Genomic DNA, 21,740 nt, shown 5'->3' on the forward strand with positions numbered 1-21,740 from the left:
TTTTAATTTGTAATTTGATTGTTGTTGTATCTGAATACTATATTAGGGTTCTTAAAATTAGCTATATCAATCCGTAAAAATTAGCTAAGATGAAGAAATTGACAATCCGTAAAAAAGCCATTGATTCGAAAAAGAAGCAGTGTGAGTTGTCAACTGAGGTGGGTAATGTAAGGGTAGATGATGTCTTGATTGAAAGTTCTGAGCTGTTTTTAGCAAACGTAGATGGTAATGCTGATGAGGTTGAGGATAGTAGTAGTGATGATGATTATACATGTGTTAATGAAGATGAATATGAGAATGATTCTGATTTGTTTGCGGAAAATGTAGTTTATGGTCTTGATGATGTGTTTATAGACGATGAGGAAGTTAGGTTGATATTAGATAAGGAGGTTGATGAGCAAAACAACACAGACATGTACTTTAATGATGATGAACCGCAGTCTGATGATTATGATTTGAGTGCCTTGATTGATGATGAGGAAGGTATATGCAGCTATCCTACATTCAACCCTGAGATTGATTTCAAGGGTAAGATTAATTTGTCTTTAGGGCTTAAGTTTCCTTCGACATATGTGTTTAGAAAAGCACTAAGGTACCATGCTATTGAATGTGGTTACAATTATTATTACCTGCATAATGGTACAAATAGGATTAGTGTGTATTGCTACAACAGATGTGATTGCATGAAATTGAAAGGTAGAATTGTGAACTGTGTTTGTGGGAAGGAGAAGAAGTGTTATTTTAAGGTTCATGCCGTGAAATTGAAAGATGAGGAGACAGTTCAAATAAGGAGTTATTTTCCAAACCACACATGTGGTCACCAACACCAAAATAAGAAAGTCACTGCTTTGTATTTAGCTGAGAAATACATAGATGATTGGAGGGACAATCCAACCTGGGAATTAAAGGCATTTAAGAAACGGGTTAATAGAGAGTTAGGTTGTGAAGTGAAGTATTCTAAGTGTTACATGGCTAAAAGAATTGCAATGAAAATGCTATATGGTGATGCTAGTGAAGAGTATAGCAAGGTTTGGGATTATGCGGAAGCAATAAGGACGTTTAATCCAGGAAGCACAGCAATCGTTAAATGCATTGGAATAGACACACCCCCACCTTTGTTCCAAAGGATGTATATATGCTTGACAGCGTGTAAGGAGGGGTTTGTAGCTGGCTGTAGGCCTATTATAGGTGTTGATGGGGCACATCTGAAGGGGAAATTTCCTGGGGTTTTGTTGACTGCTGTTGGTAAAGATGGGAACAATAATATCTTTCCCATTGCATGGGCTGTGGTTGAAACTGAAAATGTAGAAACATGGATATGGTTTCTAAATCTTCTGGTGGAAGACCTTAGGTCGGTAACTGCATCGAGTAGTTGGGTTGAAGCAGAAGGTGAAGCTTTCACCTTCATGAGCGATAGGCAAAAGGTAATTTCTTGTTAATACATTTCTTGTTTCAAATGTAACTAATGAATTTACCCTAAAAAAACTTGTGTAAAATGCAGGGTTTGGTCGAAGCTTTGAACTCAGTGGTTCCTGAATGCGAAATTAGGTTCTGCTGTAGGCATATATGGGCGAACTTCAAGATCAAGTTCCCTGGAGAGTTGTTCAAACAACACTTTTGGAGTGCAGCCAGAGCCTACAACAAGGTATGGAATCATTTATGTTTATAGAATCTTTTAGATACATAAATGAATTTAATGTCAAACTAATTAGTAACAATTTTCGTTACAGAATCATTTTGATAGAGAAATGAATGTAATAAAGAATATTTCTATTGACGCATATGCATATCTAGCTGCTATTCCTGCAAAACATTGGTCTAGGCATGCTTTTTGTAGTAGGAGTAAGTCTGGGATGTTATTGAACAATATTTGTGAGGCATTCAACAATGTGTTAGTAGAAGCAAGGGCGAAGCCTATAATTTCCCTAATGGAGTGGATTAGGAGATATGTAATGCAACGAAGCGCAGCCAAAAGGGAAGGGTTGAGTAACTTTCAAGGTGAGTTGATGCCAGCTATCACTAAAATTATTGAAAAAAATGCAAAAGAAATATATGGTTTAAGGGTAATCCCAGTGGATGTTTATGAGTTTGAGGTGGATGATATTGAAGACTGTTACGTTGTAAACTTGGCCAATAGAACTTGCCATTGTGGAAGTTGGCAGCTTATAGGAATTCCTTGCAAACATGCCGTTGCTTGTATTGTGCTTAGAAAATTAGATGCCAAAGACTTTGTCCACGAGGCGTATCTCATAGAAACGTATCGAAAAACGTATAGTCCAAAGTTTTATGGTATGCCAGGACACAAAATGTGGCCAACAACCACTTTAGCCAAACCACTTCCTCCACCATATAGAAAGATGCCTGGAAGGCCTAACAAGAGGAAAAGAAAGAAGGAAGTTGGTGAAGGTAAAGGAGGAAAGAAGGCTATTACAGAATTCAAGCAAAGGAGATGTGGTAATTGCGGTGAAGTTGGTCACTACAAAAAGGGCTGCAAAAATCAACCTAAACCACCACCACCAACAAAGACCAAGTCAAAAGGTGGAAGGCCTAAAATGGGATCTTCTTCTACTCAACAATCTACAACCAATGATGTGCCTAGCTCCAGTGGTCAACAACAAACGCAAAACGCTGCATCTACTTCATGTATAATGGATCAAAATAGTCAAATATAGACTTGTACTATGTTGAATTATGTCTGGGATGTACCCTGTAATGTTGAGCTTAATTAAATGTTTTTTAGCAAATGAAGTATGTATACTCAGAATGTACTGTTGCTCTAATATTGCTGTACCCAGTTGAACTTAATGTAATGTTCCTTGCAATCAGTAATTGAATTATTTGCACTATCTTGAATCAGTAGGCATATATGTGTGAATCAGTAATGTTGTTGTACCCTGTACCCTGAAGTGCTTTGAATCAGTTCACATTTTGAAGATGAGTATACAGAGTATCAGTGAAGCTGAGTATCAAAGTGTGCTTTGAATCAGTACTTTTTGTGCTTTGAATCAGTATGCAGAAGATGAGTATGCAGAAAATATGTGCAGCAATGTGTAATTGAACTGATTGTTTAAGTTGATTGAATAGTAATTGAATAGTAATTGAACTGATCATGTGGATTTAAGTTGATTTCTGTTGCAGCAACTGTGTGTTTGAAGTTGAACTGATTGTTTGTGCAGCATGTATTGAAGTAATCAGTAATTCAACTAAAATTGAATATTGAATAGAAGTTGAAATGATCAGTTCAGTAATTTAAGTTTATCATTAGCAATGTGTGTTTGAATCAAGAATGTGTGTGCATCAACAAATTGAATCAATATTGGCCATAATCAGAAAATGTGTTTGAAACAAGGTGTTGATGTTGATGTTGTGCAACAAGGTGTTTGAAACAGCAATGAACTGATCTTGTGGTGCAAATGTGTTTGAATTGTGTTTGAGGATGATTTTGAACTGATCATCAAACACATCACCAACAGAACTGATCATTTTAGTATGCAACAATGTTGATGTTGATGTTGAACATTAAAGTATGTAGCAATGTTCAATAATTGAAGAGAGCCATGTTTAGTATTCAATGTTCAACAGATCATCAACCACATCAGTTCATCAGTTCACCAGCAAACACACAGCAAATTTTGGCAAATCAATTCACACACAGCACCACAGCAATGTTCAACAACTCAGTACATCATTCATTCATTTATTCATACACAACACCACAGCACCACAACAAACATACACAGCACCACATCAAACAAAGGAAGCACAGAACAATACCTGCAAAGAAAATTAAATGGAAAAAATAAAAAGATCATTCATTCAATCAGAATCATCATGTTACAATATCCAAATCAATCTTACAATAATGCTTAACTAGGTGCTAAACATCAGTTAGCACCCTTGATTAATACAAGAAATACCAACAGAAAACAAAACAAAAACCCTAAAAAAAAGCTTTTGATATGATTTCCAAGCTCCCTCTGATTCAACCATTTCTTCTTCAACATTTTAATTTCTGAAAGAGCTTGTTCATTTTCGTGTTCCAAGCAACATATCCTTGATGTCAAGATCTTGATTTCGGTTGCCAATTGACGCTTTTCCTCCACAAGCTTGTTAGTGAGTTTTCTTTGCCAAACAACCATTTCAGGTTCATCAACCCATTTAAACTTTTTGCAACCCCTCGATTTTGTATCAGGATTATAAAAAACGCAAGTATTAAACCTTCTTCCAGGATTTTCCTTGGTCCATGAAACCCTCCTTGCAAAGGGAACTCCACACGCACAATTTTCAATGGAAGAGTTTTCGCTTGAAGAAGAAGCAGACATAACTGATTAATTGGAAGAAAACGATGATCTTTGAGAGAATTAGGGTTTATCGCAAATGGGAGAAAAGAGGAATGAATGGAAGATGAAGCAGGATTGAATGCTGGGAAGTGAAAAGAAGGAGACTTAGGTTAATGAAGGTGACACGTGACTGGCACGTGCTGGTCAACGTCAAAATTAGCGGTCAAAGGCCTAATTCCGTTACAAGGTACTCTTTTGCAAAATAATGTATTATGTAAGGTAGTTTTTTGCAAATTTTTTTAGTTAAGGTAGTTATTTGCAAAGTTGGGTTTATGTTAGGTAGTTTTTTAACATTTTGCCTTTATTTTATAAAATAATAAATTTAGTAGAAATCATATCATAATACAACAATCATAAATATCAAAAAATTATGGGAAACAAAAATGTTTTATTATACTAAATTTAATGAAAAAAATTATGAGAACCATAACTAAAATATTTTTATAAAGTCACTGGATAATAGGAAAATACGTGAAGATTATGAGCAATATAAAAATATTAAACTGAAATTAGTGGAAAATATATAGGAATAATAAATATTAATTAAATATTAAAATAAGGATGGACAAGAAAATTTTGAAATATAAATAGAAATATTTATTATAGGTGAAAACGAAAATCTCAAAGAGGTTCAACAATGAAAAACAAATGAAAAATATAATGCAAAAGATGAACACGAGTGTTTATGAGGTATCTTGAATACCTTCCCCTCAAATATAGTTTATTATAATGAATTCAACAATTACAAGTATAATAAACGTCCCTTATCTTGAGAACAATCTCTCAAGACCACAAATACTAAAGCAAAGTAAGAATACTCTCAAGTTTCTAACAATGCAATAGCCCTCTCAACAATATGTGTGTTTTGTGGTGTATGTTACTATGAGTGATGAATCCTATTTATAGGCTAGATATTCATCACTCTTAGTATTCCCTCATAAATCACCATAAACATACATGTAACATCTCAATTAACATCCTAATTAACTATGACAATAAACATTACAATAAACAATTGAGTAATGCACCACATTATTGCATAGTCACTACAAATTCTGACCAAAAACAGGATCCAATGTAGTTTGCTGGACTTCCGCTCGACCGAGTCACTACCTCGCTCGGTCGAGCAAGCTTTCAATGAAGCTACTGACTTGTTTTGGACACTTTGCTCGACCGAGCCAACACCGCTCGACCGGTCGAGCAAGACTTTGCTCGATCGAGCGGTTGGTCGAGCTACTCACAGTCTGCTTCTTTATTTGTTGCTAATCAAGCAACTCTTATCAATCGTTCCAAACCTTAAATCACCCATATTCGACACCTCTTTATCGACCTTCTCTAAAGTACAAGATAAAGCATGTTCGATTATATGTTTAAAGTTAACGTCATCATTAAGATTATTGGTACTTGCTTTAACAATAGGAACAACAAATAAAATAACTCAAAATAACAAATGAGAACAAATTTAATAAATGGAGGAACCTTTTTCTAATTCTTTCATGTAGGATACATTGATTTGTATTGAGGTAAACTTTTTTATTTAAAATAAAAAGATGTTTTGCAATTGTGACATGATTATTGATTGTTGCTATGTTTGCAAATTGCAATTGACTATTGATTATATTGTTGCATATTTGCCGGTTCACTTGGTCAATGTTTTACTAAAGGTTCCTTTCATGATTTATACATGATTTCATGATTTTTTTTTTTTTTGAAAAGTGATTTCATGATTTATACATGATACATCATTTTGATGTACAACAAAATAGTGTTATTTGTCGATTATTTAAAAGGTATACAAAGTAGTAGAAAATCACAATATATTCATTCAATATTCAAATACATTCTTTGACCAATTAACCTAACTAATTATAATTCTTATACCAACACTAGGGTGTTCAATGGCCCGGGACTCATTTTGAGTCTTTATCCGGCCCGTTTTAGAAGGGTCTTGTAAAGGTCAGGCCAAAAACGGACTATACTATAATTAAAATAAAGCGGATTATAAAAGGGCTCAATAAGGGCTGATCACGGGCTTTTGTAAATAGCATAATTAATGCATAATTTAAATATTATAAATGCCAATGTCAATAAAATTATTAATATTTTTTCAATTTAATTATTATAAGTGATAATTTAATTATTATAAATTGATAAATAGGGATTAAAATAATTTTTAGTAGTAAAAATGAGTCGGGTTGGGCAGCCCATTTAAAGCCCAAATTATTTTTAAAAGGCTCTTATCCGATCCATTAAACACCGTATACAACACCATCTCTTTTAGAAGCATGATATAGCTCTAATGAACGGGACACTAGTTATAATGATGATATACTTCTTATACAATACTGTCAAAATATTTTGTTTGCCAATAAAAATCGCAAAAAAGGAGAGCTTCTGATTGATTAAGATGAATAATTAGATTAATTATGCATGGTTTGTTAATTTGATTAAACATGGTTGCTCCAAGTCTCTGGTTCACCAGTTGTCTTTGACTTGCATGTATGAAGCATAAACCTACATGCTCCAACTGCTTCTCCAACTGTCAAATGTACGCATTCTTGCCCTATTTTCTCTATAAACTTGGTTCTATCTAATTTCTTCATAACTTCTCCTCCAGGGCTTGCTAATACTAGCTAAAATTGACAAAAGAAACCAAATAAGAAAGATTAACATTATGTTGATCAATTAATATGCATATTTTTGATGTAACACCGCTTTGATGGCGAATTCACAACTTAATATGAATTTAGATATACTTTTTCTAACCTGTGCACCAGATGCATAGGTTTAAACAATAACATTAGTAATTATTTGAAATTTCATTTAGAATATTCTCTAAAATATGAATATTATCAAATTTATCGTCTAAATTTATGCACCGGATGCATAGGTTAGAAAAATTGATTTAGATATTAAAATTATATATATATATATATATATATATATATATATATATATATATATATATATATATATATATATATATATATATATATATATATATATATATATAACCCTTAGAATTACATTCATTGTATTTATTATTTAGGGTTGTGTAAGGAGTTACATCAATGGACGCGTGATTAGATGATATAAGTAGTATATAATTAATGCTTATATATAGCTAGGCGTTGAAGCCACATAACATAACCCATTAATAAACTAATTAATAGTAATTTCTCATAATTAAGTGACAAAACTATAAGTGTACAGTTAATTACCTTGAGTTCTCTCCTGTCAATGATCTTCTTCACTTCCTCCAACATGCTAATTCCACTAGTGTCAATGCATAGAACAGCTGCAACATATATACCCAACTTTAGTCCTTCATTAGATTAATATTACTACACAAAGCTAACTAAGTCGATCATTGTACAATTGCGTGCATAAAAGGGTTGTCCCGATGTACAAAGTGTTCCCACAGAAGGTTGTCCCGATGTACAAAGTGTTCCCACATAGCGAGGATTTGAGATTGGGTCTCTCCATATATAAGGGTGTAATATGAAAATTATATGACTGATATATAATATAAAAATTATGTGTAATGAGTAACTGTTAGAGTATATAACATATCCTGGGGCTTCAACCAACAGCTTAAGCTTTTGGTTGAGTTGGTTCCTTGACATGGTATCAGAAGCCAATGTGACAAAAGGTCACGGGTTCGAATCTCAACCACCCCTCATTCAAAGTGGAATATTGAGCACCATGTATGAGGAGAACATGTGTTGCATCCACACTTCTAGTCCAAAGGGTCTCGTGTGAGGGGGCGTGTTAGAGTATATAACATATCCTGGGGCTTCAACCAACAGCTTAAGCTTTTGGTTGAGTTGGTTCCTTGACAGTAACGACTATACAAAATTAAGGCTGACCTCTCATATCCAAAATTATATAATGTAAACTTGTCTCTCCATTTGCTTTCAACCTATCTTCCTCATCATCAATCCACCTTATGATCCTAACAAGATTCATAAAACCCTAATTATATATATAGTACTCTTTAAGTATTTAGAAAAACAAACAAAAATGAAGTTTCTTTAAGTATAATTATTTTACCTTTCTCTTAAGTAAGTAGCATTAGCAAAATAAATAGGAGCACCGATCTCAAGAATGAGAATTCCAGGCACGGTTTGTGCTGAAGGGTAATGATCAACACTCCTGTAGCAAATCGAATTTGGGACATTACCAAGCACACTAGTCTTTGGTCTAGCCACAAATAATAATACCCTTAGCACTGATAAAGAAATCTGCATTTTTCAAGCAATAATAACATCATTAGCTTTATTTTAAATTATGGAAAATAAAATTAAAGTTATAACATATAACCAACCAATAAACTCAACTAAAAGCTTAAACTGATGGTAGATATCTCAAAATGTTTTAAACATCTATCGTACAACCTAATGCAAGAGCCCTTTGGCCTACATGCTCTCCTCATATGTGATGCTAGATATCTACTTGAAATAATAAGGGGTGAATGGAATTCAAGCGTGTAACCTTCTGTCATTTTGGTTTTTAATACCATGTTAATAAATGTTAATTAAGAAACCAATGCAACCAAAATCATAAGCTTATGGTTGAGTTCCTAAAATATATTATATACTTTAACATGCACCCCACACAAGAGCCCATTGGGCTAGAAGTACGGATGCAACATATACCCTTCTCATATCTAGTGCAAATATTCCACTTGAATTTGAAGGATGTGGTTGAGATTCGAATTCATGACCTCTTGTCACACTAGCTTTGATATCATGTCAAGGAGTCAACTAAATTAAAAATTTAAGCTGATGGTTCAGGCTTTATGATATTAAGATGGAACCTTATCGGATTTGTGTGCAGTTAACTCTCCCCTTATGCAAGTCTTATTGTGTATTTCCAATGACAAATTTATCAATAAACCAATTCAACCAAAAACTTAAGTTAAGGAAGGGTGATAATAATAATACTCCACTTAAAATAATTACTTACCGCCATCATTAAGCCAATTTCAATGTTGCCAAAAATAACACCAATATATGCACTTATGCAAACGACAAAATCGAACTTATCAGTCTTCCATAGATGGATAGCACCTTCATAATCTATAAGCCCGAGCATGGCGGAGATAATAATAGATGAAAGAACAACCAGAGGAGTGTAATAGAACAATGGTGTCAGAAATAGAAGTGTGATCAATACAGCAATTGACATCACTATGTTTGAAACTGCTGTTTTGCACCCTGCGTTGTAGTTCACCGCTGATCTCGAAAATGGACCTAGTTCATATATTTTAATTCCTTATTAGTATAAAATGAAAAATATTATATATATAATTAAATTAATGCTTATATTATACATAGTTTTATTGGAAAAATAATAATATTCAATAATGATAATAAAATAGGAATGTACCTGAGGTAAGATAGCAAGAGGTGCATGAGCCAAGAATGTTCATGACTCCAAAAGCAATCATTTCTTTATTACCATCAATATTGTAGTTCTTGAACATAGCAAAACTTCTTGCTACTGCTATTCCTTCCTGCATTTTTTATTATCAAGGTATAAAATTAAGTTAGTAATTTATTATATATTGATTTAATCTCCTAATCAAGGGGAAGTTAAATTAATTATTCATAATAGCAAAAAAAATAAAATATCTTATATTTTTACGAAAATTCAAGGTTTAAAAATAAGTAATAGCTAAACTAAAACAAGATTAAAAATGAATAACTAAACTTAATCAAACTAATCTTTTTTTGATTAGAAAATCAAACTAATATTTAAGATAATTTAATTATTTTAGTTTCTCTGTTGTTTATCATCTGCCACATGTTAAGAACTATATCTAATTTAAACATGACTATAACTCTTGTATACGAATTATTATTAGAAGTTTGTTTTGAAAATGACTAATTAGGCAAACTTATCTCATACGCAGTGATTAATATTTTGACATTGTTGCTATTGTTGGGTTATTATTTTGATAAACAAATTAGAAAAATAAAGTAGAGATATAAAAGCTTACAGCCATAGCTATAAAGCCAGTAACAATCCCAGTTTTAAGAGCCACCGGAAAATAAGGAGAATTAAACACAAAATCACCAAACGATGGTGGATTGATGCCTTTCTTTAAAGCTCCTATCTGCATTTGTGTCAAACATGAAATAACTCAATCACACAATTAAAGAACATAAATAGCTCTTTCATTTTAAAATACTTGTAAAATTTGACTTTTTACACAGTTTAACGTATTAACTTAAGATTTAGTATCTCTAATTTAGACTAAGATAAGCAAGTTTAAGTATAATAAACTAATCACAAATAGTAGGAAGATTGATATTCCTTTAGGTGATAAAACTTATCATAAGAACAGAAGAAAAAGTCTTCGACCACTAGGTCAACGTATAATTATCAAGTATACTTTCAAATACTCTCTTAGTCCTCATAAATTTGCTATTGAGAATGATATGAATTGAGAAAATATATTACTATAATTAGGTTGAACTTATTATCAATGTTAGTATATAATTAGAAAAATACGAGGTGCATACTTCATAAGTAAAAGAGATACCATTTGAAAATCATATGATAATGAAAAAAAATAATAATTTATAAATGATACGAATCTTTATTTATTAATGTAAGACAAATCAATCTAAAAATAGCAAGTACAAAATTAAAAGAGGACGAGAGTAATTTTGCCTTAGTGGAACGTAACATGATTCTTGTTGTGCGTCTATGGTTGGATTGCTACGTATGTACTCAATTTAGTTATATAATGGTCCAAGGTTAGCACTCTTAGTGGATGGATTTTGAGGATCTTAACACTTTGATTTGACCCACTTTGGAACTAAGAAAATGATTGAGAAAAAGTCTATAAGATGAATTCAAGTCCACTAAAAAGGTCAAACTATAATCGAGTATTTCGAGTTTGTTGAGTAGCAAACTATCGGATGTTCTTTAATTAGTTTTTAATTTTTTTTTTTTGACTTTTAGGTTTTTATGGGTTAAACAATTAAAAAATTTACTAAAATCAAACAATTACTCTAGCATTTTTTTCTATTAACTTTTGATTTTTAACTTTTATTTCTAATAAATTGTTAATAACCAATAAATTATTTTTATATAACATTTTCTTAGCAACTGGCTTAACAACTTACTTATAAATCAATATTTTTAGTTGGTCAAACCAGCAAAAGACTTCAACTAATAGTCATTTACCAATTAAACCATACTTCTCTTATTATTGATTAGGAGAAATAAGTATCCTATTTAGTATTTACATGAGTGCCACTAGTTAAAAGTGTTAATGTGTTACCATGCATGCATCTAATAATAATCAGTCAGTCTCTTAAAAGACCGTCTCTCTGAAAAATGTTGTTTAAGTCCAATCCATTAAAACTTAATATATACTCTTACGATTAACATTTTTCTTTATGGGTCGATTCAATTAGAGATGATCTCTCAAAGAAATTACCTCTCGTAAAAATTTGTGAATAATAATATGTAGTGGCATCAAGATCCGATAAGGATTTGCCGCAAAAGGTGACCAACGAGGGACATCTTGGTTCGTCGCTAATGACGTTTGAGTTGGCGATGATTTTCAGTGGTCGCTAAAGATGTTCATTTAGAGATCATTTTCCCTTGGCGTCGGTAAATATAACAAGAATTTGAAATTTCATTACTTGTTCATCATTAAATCAATTTAGCGATAGGTATTAGTATTTTTTTTTACGCGTTTGATACTAGTGATTGATGTGCATTTAATCTACTAATCTATTAATATTTAAAATAAGTTAATTATATCTAAGTATTAAGTAGCAATTGCTCATCACAAATCATAAAGCTTAATAATTAAGTACTTTTTAACTTTAGTAAATACTAAATAACTAGATAGTGGCCGCGTGATGCACAATTTTATTAAATTTTCCAACATAAATTACATTAATTTATATAAAGTATTATAACTATTAATAACACATTTCAAAATCAAGTTTAAAACAAAATATATGTAAAATTATTTGATAAAATTTTAAACAAAAAAAATAGTTTTTGTCATGAAAAATATAATTGGCTTACATAAAAATAGTTACAACCTGAATCATATTAGAATTATATTGCATTTAAGTAACCAATTGTATAAATAAGAAAAAATCCTAATAAAAGTATGTTATGTTTTAACCATCTCAAAATATACAATACACTAAATAATACTCATTTAATAAATAAAATAAAAAATATTTTATAAATAATTGAAAAACATAATATATATGATTTTCTAGTACATTAAATGATGTGAGTAATAAAGTCAAAGATAAAAAAAACGTAGTCATAAAAACAATGACATCGTCATTGAGTGTTGGAGGGAAAATTTTTATTGAGATTAGAACACGTAAATGATTTTAAATAGTGATAATGTCAGTAGTGTTATTTTAGTTATAGTTATACACAAATGGACAATAAGTAAAGGAAATTTACCACTTGGACACCATGTCTTTCGGCATGGGTGAGATAAACAAGAAGGCTTCCCAAAATGATTGATATCAAAGGAGACATGACTGATATCCAAAAGAACATTGGCTTTCTTTTGCTCTACAAATTTAAATAAATTTAATTATTTACTCTTTATACAAAAGCAAAAAGTACTCATGTATTCTGAAAGTGTAAAAGGCAACATTATTCTGGTCTAAATAAATAATATATAAATAATCTTCATTTCAAAACTTTACATAATTGTATCCCAAAAGAAACATTAGATAATTAGTCAATTAATAAATTGAAGTATTAGAAGAATACAATTAAATTAATATCATTAACTAGTGTAAAAATTGTGCAATGCACAATTTTTTAGCATCAACATATATAAACATATATATTATTAAAAAAATAAAGTCAGAAATATTATGTAATAAAAATACTTAATTTTGACAGTTATATGTATAATTATGATTATGAATTAACTTTGTAATTTTAGAAATTATCAACAACATGTTATGTAGCATATTATATTCTCTAATTTATTCAATTTAACAATAGAAAAGTATTACTGTATTAGTCAACAATACTTTAATAGTAGAGATATTGGTCAAGATCAAATGATATGTTATATTTCTTTAGTTAATAAATAAATTTCATTTGGAAAATTTTTATTTAGTTGTGACTCTTGTAATTTTTCGATCTTTTTAGTATAATATATGATTTTTAGTATAATGTACGATTCTCTTCTATTTAGGCAGCATTAATTACACTATTTTATTCTTGTATAAAGTAGGAGTATTACTTACAAAGTATTTGGTGAGCATGAGGAAGAAGAGGAAACCACATCCCAATACTGCACTTTCCCATCTCCACTGCAAATTACACAAAATTAACAAGTCCTCACACATAGTAAGAAAAGGAAACCTTTTTATTGTAAATGATTTTTATTTTTATAATATTGATGCAATAAAATCAAACATCAAAGTTTCATAGAATAAATATATTATTATAAAATAAAATATTTACCTTTCTTATAAATTAATAATATAATCAATTATTGAACTTCAAAGTTATTTAACTCATCTACTCATGTCTATACATGCCATCATTAATGAGAATAATCACGACAAATATTTCTATCATAATTATATTAGAATATGATAGATCATATAACATATCATGAGTTGAGTTACAGCACGCTATAGCTATAAGTCTAGATAAACTTTTTGTCGTAGGCACGGTAAAATATGTTTTATTATTTTTTACCCTACTAGAAAATAATTTTCAAAAACTATACTCTCTACGTTCCATTGAATTTGCATTATTTTACATTTTGGTTCGTCCCACTTAATTTGCATTATTTCTATATTTGGACAATGGCCCACTACTTTCTTTTAATCTCATCTATACATTTTAACTCTCTTATAATTTCATTCACACAATTCATTCTCTCTCTCTTCATTCTTTACTACTTTCTTAAAAATAAACTCATTCATCTTTGATGCAATTCAAAGAGGATAGAGCAGTATAAATTAAATGAGCAACTCTAGATTAATAACCGTTATTTGCCAACTTGGTAAATCACACCCATGTGGAGGGATTTAATAGAATGATATTTTTAAAATTTTAATTTATTTTTTTGTGTTCTGCTTATTTTATATTTTTATTAGTATATTTTTGTCTTTTTATAATGATTTATAAATTATGGTGATTAATTAAGATTTTCTATAAATTAAATAATTTGTTGCATGCATGTGAACCACAGTCCAAATAAGAGAAAGATCACAGTCCATTAAATAACGTGTTGAAATAAATAATTTAAAAAAATTGTACTCCTACAAAATTATTCTCCATTAAAGTAGGTCGATAATGCATTACAGTATATCAAACAAATTAAATGGACAATAAAAAAAGAAATTGAGAGTACAATAATAATTAAGAAGAAAAAAATAAAAATAAAGAATATAATACCTGGTGGTGTTGAGAAAAGACAGAATGCATAACATGAATAAGATCAGTAGATTGAGTGAAATGAGTAAGTCCAAGTATTCCTTTGAGTTGTTGCAAACATACAACTGTAGCTGCTCCTCCCATGAACCCCACTATTGTTGCATGTGATAAGAAATCCACTATGAACCCTAGCCTACATATTCAATTTTTTATTTTTATTTAATTTTACTTTCCTTTAGAAGATTGATCACACAAATATGGAGACACTTAAACATGTCATAATTATTATAACATCTAATTAAAGAGACAACAAATAAACTTCCATGCAACATGTCTAGTCGTCTAGAGATGGAGACGGATACACCCTGTCTTTAACTTGCATTATTTTTTTTACAGCTAAAGGAGAAATATATTAACTTTAAAGAAAAAACACTTTCTAAACACGAAACTTATTTTGTACTTTTTTTGGGCAATGGTTTCACTCTCTTTTAATCTCATTCATAAAATTATTTTATCACTTTAATTATTTTAGCAACTTATTTTTATCATTTAATTTTTTTTTTATCTTATTCTCCAATTTAATTTTCATTTTTACCAAAATTTCACCCAAAATGCAACTTCAACATTATGAGAGAAAAGGAGGGGTATTACATAGACTACAACAACTAAATAAATTAAAAACGTATATAAAAGTGAAAAATATTAAATAAAGGAGAAAGGGAAATAATATGTACTTCTATGAGTAAAAAATATATAAAGTGAGAAATTTCCAACAAAAAAACTCATAAGAAAGAATCTTTGAAAATTGAAACCCTTTTGTCACTTTCATATGCATTGTTTATATTCCTTTGTGAAGATGAGCAATGGCATACATGTATATAGTGGGAATTGTATGATTGTATGGGTCTAATTGTTGTATGCCCCAGCCCTACTCTTCCATAAGGTGGAACAATAATCCCATACTTCACCAAATAGCTAGTGAGTAGTAATGAAAGGCCCTACCTTTTCCCCATTATTTTCTGACTAGTCCCACTCAAATGATATGGAGAAATAATACTCAACTCAATCTCACATTATTTTTTAATTCCGTTTTATAGTTATTACTATATTTTTTTTATCATGAAATATATTTATTTTTAGTTTTCATTCGCATAGCTACATCTACTTATCACTATAAGACTAATCTGTAAAAATATAAGGATCATAATTGAAATAGAACATGCACGAAGCTAGGATATGTGGTTGTTCTAACCCTTATACTAAATTATTATAGAGAAAATAAATTAGAACATACTAATATTATATACACTACTACGCTTTTATTAATAACTTTGCATTACTTAAAAATTAAAATATGTCATAATATTAATTTGTTCATTTAATATGATATGTTTGAGCATAATAATAGAGAACAATATTTATAACTTTATTAACTACGCTAATCCTAAAAGCTTTAACATTTCAACTTATTTTAATGATTTTTTTAAATTACGGAATAGACCGAAGAAAAAGAAAGTCTAGATGAGATTCGATCTGAAAACCTTATTTGAAGAAGGCATTACTCAATGCAATTGAAACAAAATCCGAATTTGTTTATTAGTTGCTCTGCTCTCATCGCTCACCACTCAAGGCTCAAGCCACTCATTTAAGTGAGAACCAACCCAACAATATTACATGTAAAATATATATTTGTTTCAAGAGATAATATCCAATTTTAAAAGAAAAAAATACATTACCTTAATAAGCCTAAAGTAGCTTCCAAAAGACCAGAAACAAGGGTGGCAGTAAAAGCAAGGTGAAGAAAAAGCTTAGGATTATCGTTGGGATTAACAGCGCTACTTAACATTGTTCCGGTCAACAGCGACCCCACTGCGATTGTTCCTACGGCCACATCTTTGGAACTCCCCATCATGGCGTACACCAATGGTGGAACAAAGCTTGAATCTGAAAACCCACATTATTTTTAACTTGATTTTAAATAATATGAAATGTATGTATTTTTTTATATGTCAAGAAATCAATTCAACCAAAAGCTTAAATTAATGATTAAAGTGTCCTAATAAGGAATATATTTTATACTATATCATATCCTTCACACACGATAGTTCTTTGGATTAAAAGTACGAATGCGACACATGCTATTCTCGTATATGGTGCTAAATTATTCAACTTAGAAAAGATGATTGATAAAATTTAAACTCATGATCATTAAATTAATTAATTTAACTAAAAATTTATATCAATATAACGTAAGATAATAAAAAAATAATTCATCAAAACAGATTAAAATAAACTTTGGTGAAAGTTATTAATTTATCATCAAATGATGTTTTGAATTGATTGAATTGATGATATTAATTTGATATCTTTTATTTATTTTTCCCTAGTTAATACGCATGACTACATAAGAGTTTTAACTCTCTTAGTAGTTAGTATTGTAGTACAAAATTCAACATAAATTTTTTTTTTGAGTGAATTCAACGTAAATTATATTATAAAGCATAGACAGTAACATGCTCCCTTTATCTCGATTATATGTTACAAGAATAAAATCTAATGAATTTAAAAAAGGAATATAAGTAGGTGAAAAAACATAATTTATTGAAAAGCAAAAAAAATAAGTAAATATGATAAATAAATAATTTAAATGTGTATATAATAGTGAAATAAATTGTGCAGGCTAAAACCATAAATAAATATACAACAAAACCTATAAAACAAATTTAAAAAAAAAAAAACATAACAAAATTCGAGAGAGAAACATGGTTTCATTTAATTTTAAATGAAAATCTCATGTGTTGTTGTTTATAATTTCTAAAAAGTAAAATCACTATTAAAAGTACTGCCATAATTATTAAGTTATTTCTAGTTTTTTTTTTCCTTTGCCAACATTCAGGAATCAAAATCTCAACTAGTTTAATGCTGCAAAATCATGCAGTACACAGCAAATACTTGCAATAAAGGCAAAGCATTAAATAAAAGTGTTGATGTCATTAAAGCGAAACAATTAAGTGTGAGATGATTTTATTTATGGATTTACTTCTCACACTTCAATTAGCCCTTTTTGTATGAGCAAGTAAAAGTATCAAAATAAATATTACTCTATATTCCTTTTCTTTATTTCAAATTACTTGTAATATTAGAATTTTTACGTTATTTATTTATCCCATAAGTTTGTGTTTAGTTTTTGATTTATAAGTTAAAATATAGTCAAGTAAAATCTTATTGGATTCGCTTTAATACAAATTTTATTAAAGTTTATTTTTTTATAATTTTTTATTATACATAATTAAACATATTAAGAGTAGAATTAATAATTTAAAAATACATAAAACGTGTGGAATAAATAATTTAAAATACATAAAAAATCAAACGTTGTAAGTAATTTAATTTGAAACGAAGAAACTATAAATTTTGCAAAGGTTACCTTAATAATTGTGTGTTGGTTGATTCCAATTGACTTTTTGTATTGTTAAATAAAAGTGGTCAACTTATTAAAGACAAGTTTAGTAAAAAAAAAAAATAGTTAATGTAAAAATGTAGTTCATAAAAAATTGAAAATCAATGAGAAAGTAAAAAAATATTCTATCTAGTAGAAATATATAAAATTGTGAGAAAGAAACTTACAAAGGCCAAGAATTGGGGGCAAGTTTGCAAGCTTTGCATAGCTAATTCCTTGAGGAATAGCAAGGCTAGCAATGGTGATCCCAGCAACAAGATCCGACTTTAAGAAATCGAAATTATACTTGGGTGCCCACTCTAGGAAAGGAAAAAAGTATTGCATCCCAAGTACAAACTTTCTAGACCTTGTCTTTCCCTTGAATTGTCTTAACGGATCATCAGGAAAAAATGTCTCTTTTAAAGATGTTTGTATGGTTTTCAAGAAGGGTTGCGGTGGTGGTACCGCAACCCGACTCTTAAACGATTCTGTTGTATTTGTATTAGAGTATACATATTGATTATCATCTAATGTTCCCATATTAATTAATATTTTAAATATAGAAATCACGTAATAAATATATATTATCACGAGGAGATTTTCGTGGGAAATGTATTAGTAATGTTATTGTGTGACTAAAAGGATTTTTTGTTGGTGTGTATTGGGTGGAGATGAAGATGGAAAGAATTAAATGGAAGGTTTATATAGAGGAGTGTTTTGGATTAGGCTTGTTAGCTATACTCTATTACTCTCTTAGTTACTAATATATTGCAACAATATAAAATGACGTATATTAAATAAAAGGTAGGTTCTATTAAATTGTGTGAATATAAGTAAAAGTGAGGTAAAATAAAAAAAATATATGTATAAAATTAAAATAAGTAATATAATATATATAATAAAAATGTTGTAAAATTAAAAAGACAGACAAAAATAGGAATTGTAGCAATTTAGATAGGATAAACTTACAATTACGCATCTCTCCATTAGATAGAAAAAGAGTAGCTTTTAAGAAAGTAGTAATAAATAAAGAAAAAAATAAATTGTGTGAATGAATTAAAAGAGAGTTACAATTTATGAATGAGATTAATAAATATGGTGAATCGTTGTCCAAAAATAAAAATAATACAAATTAAATAAAACGAACAGCTATAAATTTAATGACACCTAAGAGTACAAGGGTAAAGTAGAGTGCGCGATGGGACCCACTTATGAACGTTATGTAAGTTGTACACGTGGCTGGTGATCATAGAGGGATTGTTTTTCGTGTTTTGTCATAGAGAAAAAGCCAAGAAGCTTTGCACTTTGCAAATTGCCTACCATTTTGCTTTTAGTTATTACCCCATCCTTCATACTACACTTTTATGTATACATAGCTTCAATTTCAAAGCTAAAATGTGTGCTGTTCTCCCTAAATACTAAAACAATAATTACTACTTTAATTTAATTTGTACTATTAAATACTCCATAATTTTTGGACATGATATTATTAAAAGTCATGTGATATAGTTTTAGTTATTACAAATTTAAATTTCTGTTAAGTATTAAAATTAACTTTAGCGTGTAAACTTATTTGGACGAGAAAGCAAGTCGGTCTTGTGGTTAATAATTATATAGATGTAAGTACTTAATTATATGAATGACGTATCATAAGTAATTTATATTACTATTGGGGCTATATAATCCAACTAATACAATTATTAACATATGAGCTCATTGTTTTATGGTCGTTTCACTAAGAGACGATCTCTCAAATAGTATAATAATTAAAGGGTTGTTTTTGAATTATTTGATCAATTAACTCATTGAACTTTCCACTAATCCCTTATCTTTCAAAGGTTTATACTAAAGTATACCAAATTAAATGTTTCCATGGACCATTTTGATGAATTTGTATATCATATCAATCATAATTTGCTAGTTTCCCATGCCTAAAATAATTTGATGCATGAACATGACAAGTCTTGGTGCCTTAGTTGATCTTATGGGATCATGAATTTGCTAAAAGTAGTAGATTCTTTTGGTTAGGTGTTAGATTATGGATGAGGTGCTAAAACTTATTGCTTATAAGTTAGTATAACATAACACATGGTTGATAAATTATTGGTTGTATGGCAAAGTGGAAATGTAAATGGTTAGGTTTATAAATTATGCAATATCATAGACCAAGATTGTGCAAGATTTTAATAACTTTGATTGATGAAGAATAAAGAATTCCATATGGAAAAACATGAACACTCAAGCACTTAACGGTGAGATGTGAAAAGTGTACAATATTGATTCTTATGAGTTAAAATATGTATATTACAAAGAAGATCGCTATTCATCACTGCATATAAGTGATTAGAAAATAAACCGACTCGAAAATATCGGAAAAAGATGGGTTACACTCAATTAAAATTCGAATTCTACCGTTTAAATTTATTTTCAATTCTACATCATCGTTTTAGTTGCACATTATAATTTTCAGTATAATCAATTCAATCAATTAAATTTGTTCTTGTTAAAAGATAAAATAAATTTTTTTTAAAATCCTTAATCCGTTGGACTGACCCAAATCCGACTAAAATCTTGTTAAAAGAAATTATATATAATTAGATTAGAAACTCATTTAAAATATATTCAGTATAGCATTTTAGATAGTTAGAACGGTAAAACTAAAATAGTACACACATAAAAAAATGCGGGCCTATTTTATGCTAAATTCATGGATTTGCCAATCATACAAGTAACAAGTATCAACCCACTTGGTAGAAACACTCAGGAATATTATTGTCAACGCATTTTATGGCAATCCATAATAGTGAGTAGTTGACTACACAGTGTTGACTTCCATGAAAATGTAGTTTCAAAAACCTGGAGATAACATAATACAGATCATATCATCACATGCGTAGATACAGAGGTGGAGCAAAAATTAACAAGTTGTTCAAAAGTTTTGTGTAATTTCAAAAATTATAATATTTTTCTAATAATTTTATATATTTAAACACTTAATATATACTACGTAATTTATTAAGATTGAGATCTCTAATTTTTTTGGGCCCTATACAGTCAAACATTTTGAACATGCTCATAATTCAGAACCTCCGATGCACAGATGACAGTACAATGCTAGACCTCAACTTCTTCCACTCAATTATATAACATATTCTAGAGCTTCAACCATCAGCTTATGCTTTTGGTTGAATTGATTCCTTGACATGATATCAGTAGCCAGCGTGACAAGAGGTCACATGTTCGAATCTCAACTACCCCTTATTAAAAGTGAGATATTTAATGCTAGGTATAAGGAGAGCATGTGTTAAATTCACACTTCTAACCCAAAGGGAGGCGTGTTAGAGTATATAATATATCCTGGGGCTTCAACTATCAGCGTAAGCTTTTGGATGAGTTGGTTCTTTGACACTTAGAGCTATAGTTACATTTTTCCATATAACATCTCACAATCAATTGTTCTATTTCTGGACGTCACTAGCGGAAAAAATCTTATTTGCTACGGTTTTTTGGCAATAATATGCTACGGTTTAGACCCCAAGCATTAGTGATAGCAG

The 21,740-nt window shown here is 29.8% G+C and overlaps 2 protein-coding genes across 2 annotated transcripts; one reads left to right on the forward strand and one right to left on the reverse strand.

Annotated features, from left to right (window-relative positions):
• The first annotated feature begins 659 nt into the window (after nucleotides 1-659).
• On the forward strand, nucleotides 660-2,856 carry LOC130798529 (uncharacterized). The gene is made up of 3 exons (XM_057661554.1): nucleotides 660-1,424; nucleotides 1,502-1,645; nucleotides 1,731-2,856. The coding sequence occupies exons 1-3, from the start codon at nucleotides 684-686 to the stop codon at nucleotides 2,670-2,672; spliced, it is 1,827 nt and encodes a 608-aa protein (XP_057517537.1). The 5' UTR covers nucleotides 660-683; the 3' UTR covers nucleotides 2,673-2,856.
• Nucleotides 2,857-6,035: 3,179 nt separating this feature from the next.
• LOC130798530 (sulfate transporter 3.1-like) lies at nucleotides 6,036-18,975 on the reverse strand. The gene is made up of 12 exons (XM_057661555.1): nucleotides 18,375-18,975; nucleotides 16,484-16,691; nucleotides 14,769-14,940; nucleotides 13,604-13,669; nucleotides 12,798-12,911; nucleotides 10,345-10,461; nucleotides 9,732-9,858; nucleotides 9,309-9,595; nucleotides 8,394-8,584; nucleotides 8,210-8,295; nucleotides 7,562-7,638; nucleotides 6,036-6,973 (listed from the first exon to the last, which is right to left on the reverse strand). Exons 1-12 carry the CDS (start codon nucleotides 18,724-18,726, stop codon nucleotides 6,788-6,790), a joined length of 1,983 nt encoding a protein of 660 aa, XP_057517538.1. The 5' UTR covers nucleotides 18,727-18,975; the 3' UTR covers nucleotides 6,036-6,787.
• Nucleotides 18,976-21,740: the final 2,765 nt, after the last annotated feature.

This window comes from Amaranthus tricolor, chromosome 13 (assembly GCF_026212465.1).
Source record: "Amaranthus tricolor cultivar Red isolate AtriRed21 chromosome 13, ASM2621246v1, whole genome shotgun sequence".
Lineage (NCBI taxonomy): Eukaryota > Viridiplantae > Streptophyta > Magnoliopsida > Caryophyllales > Amaranthaceae > Amaranthus > Amaranthus tricolor.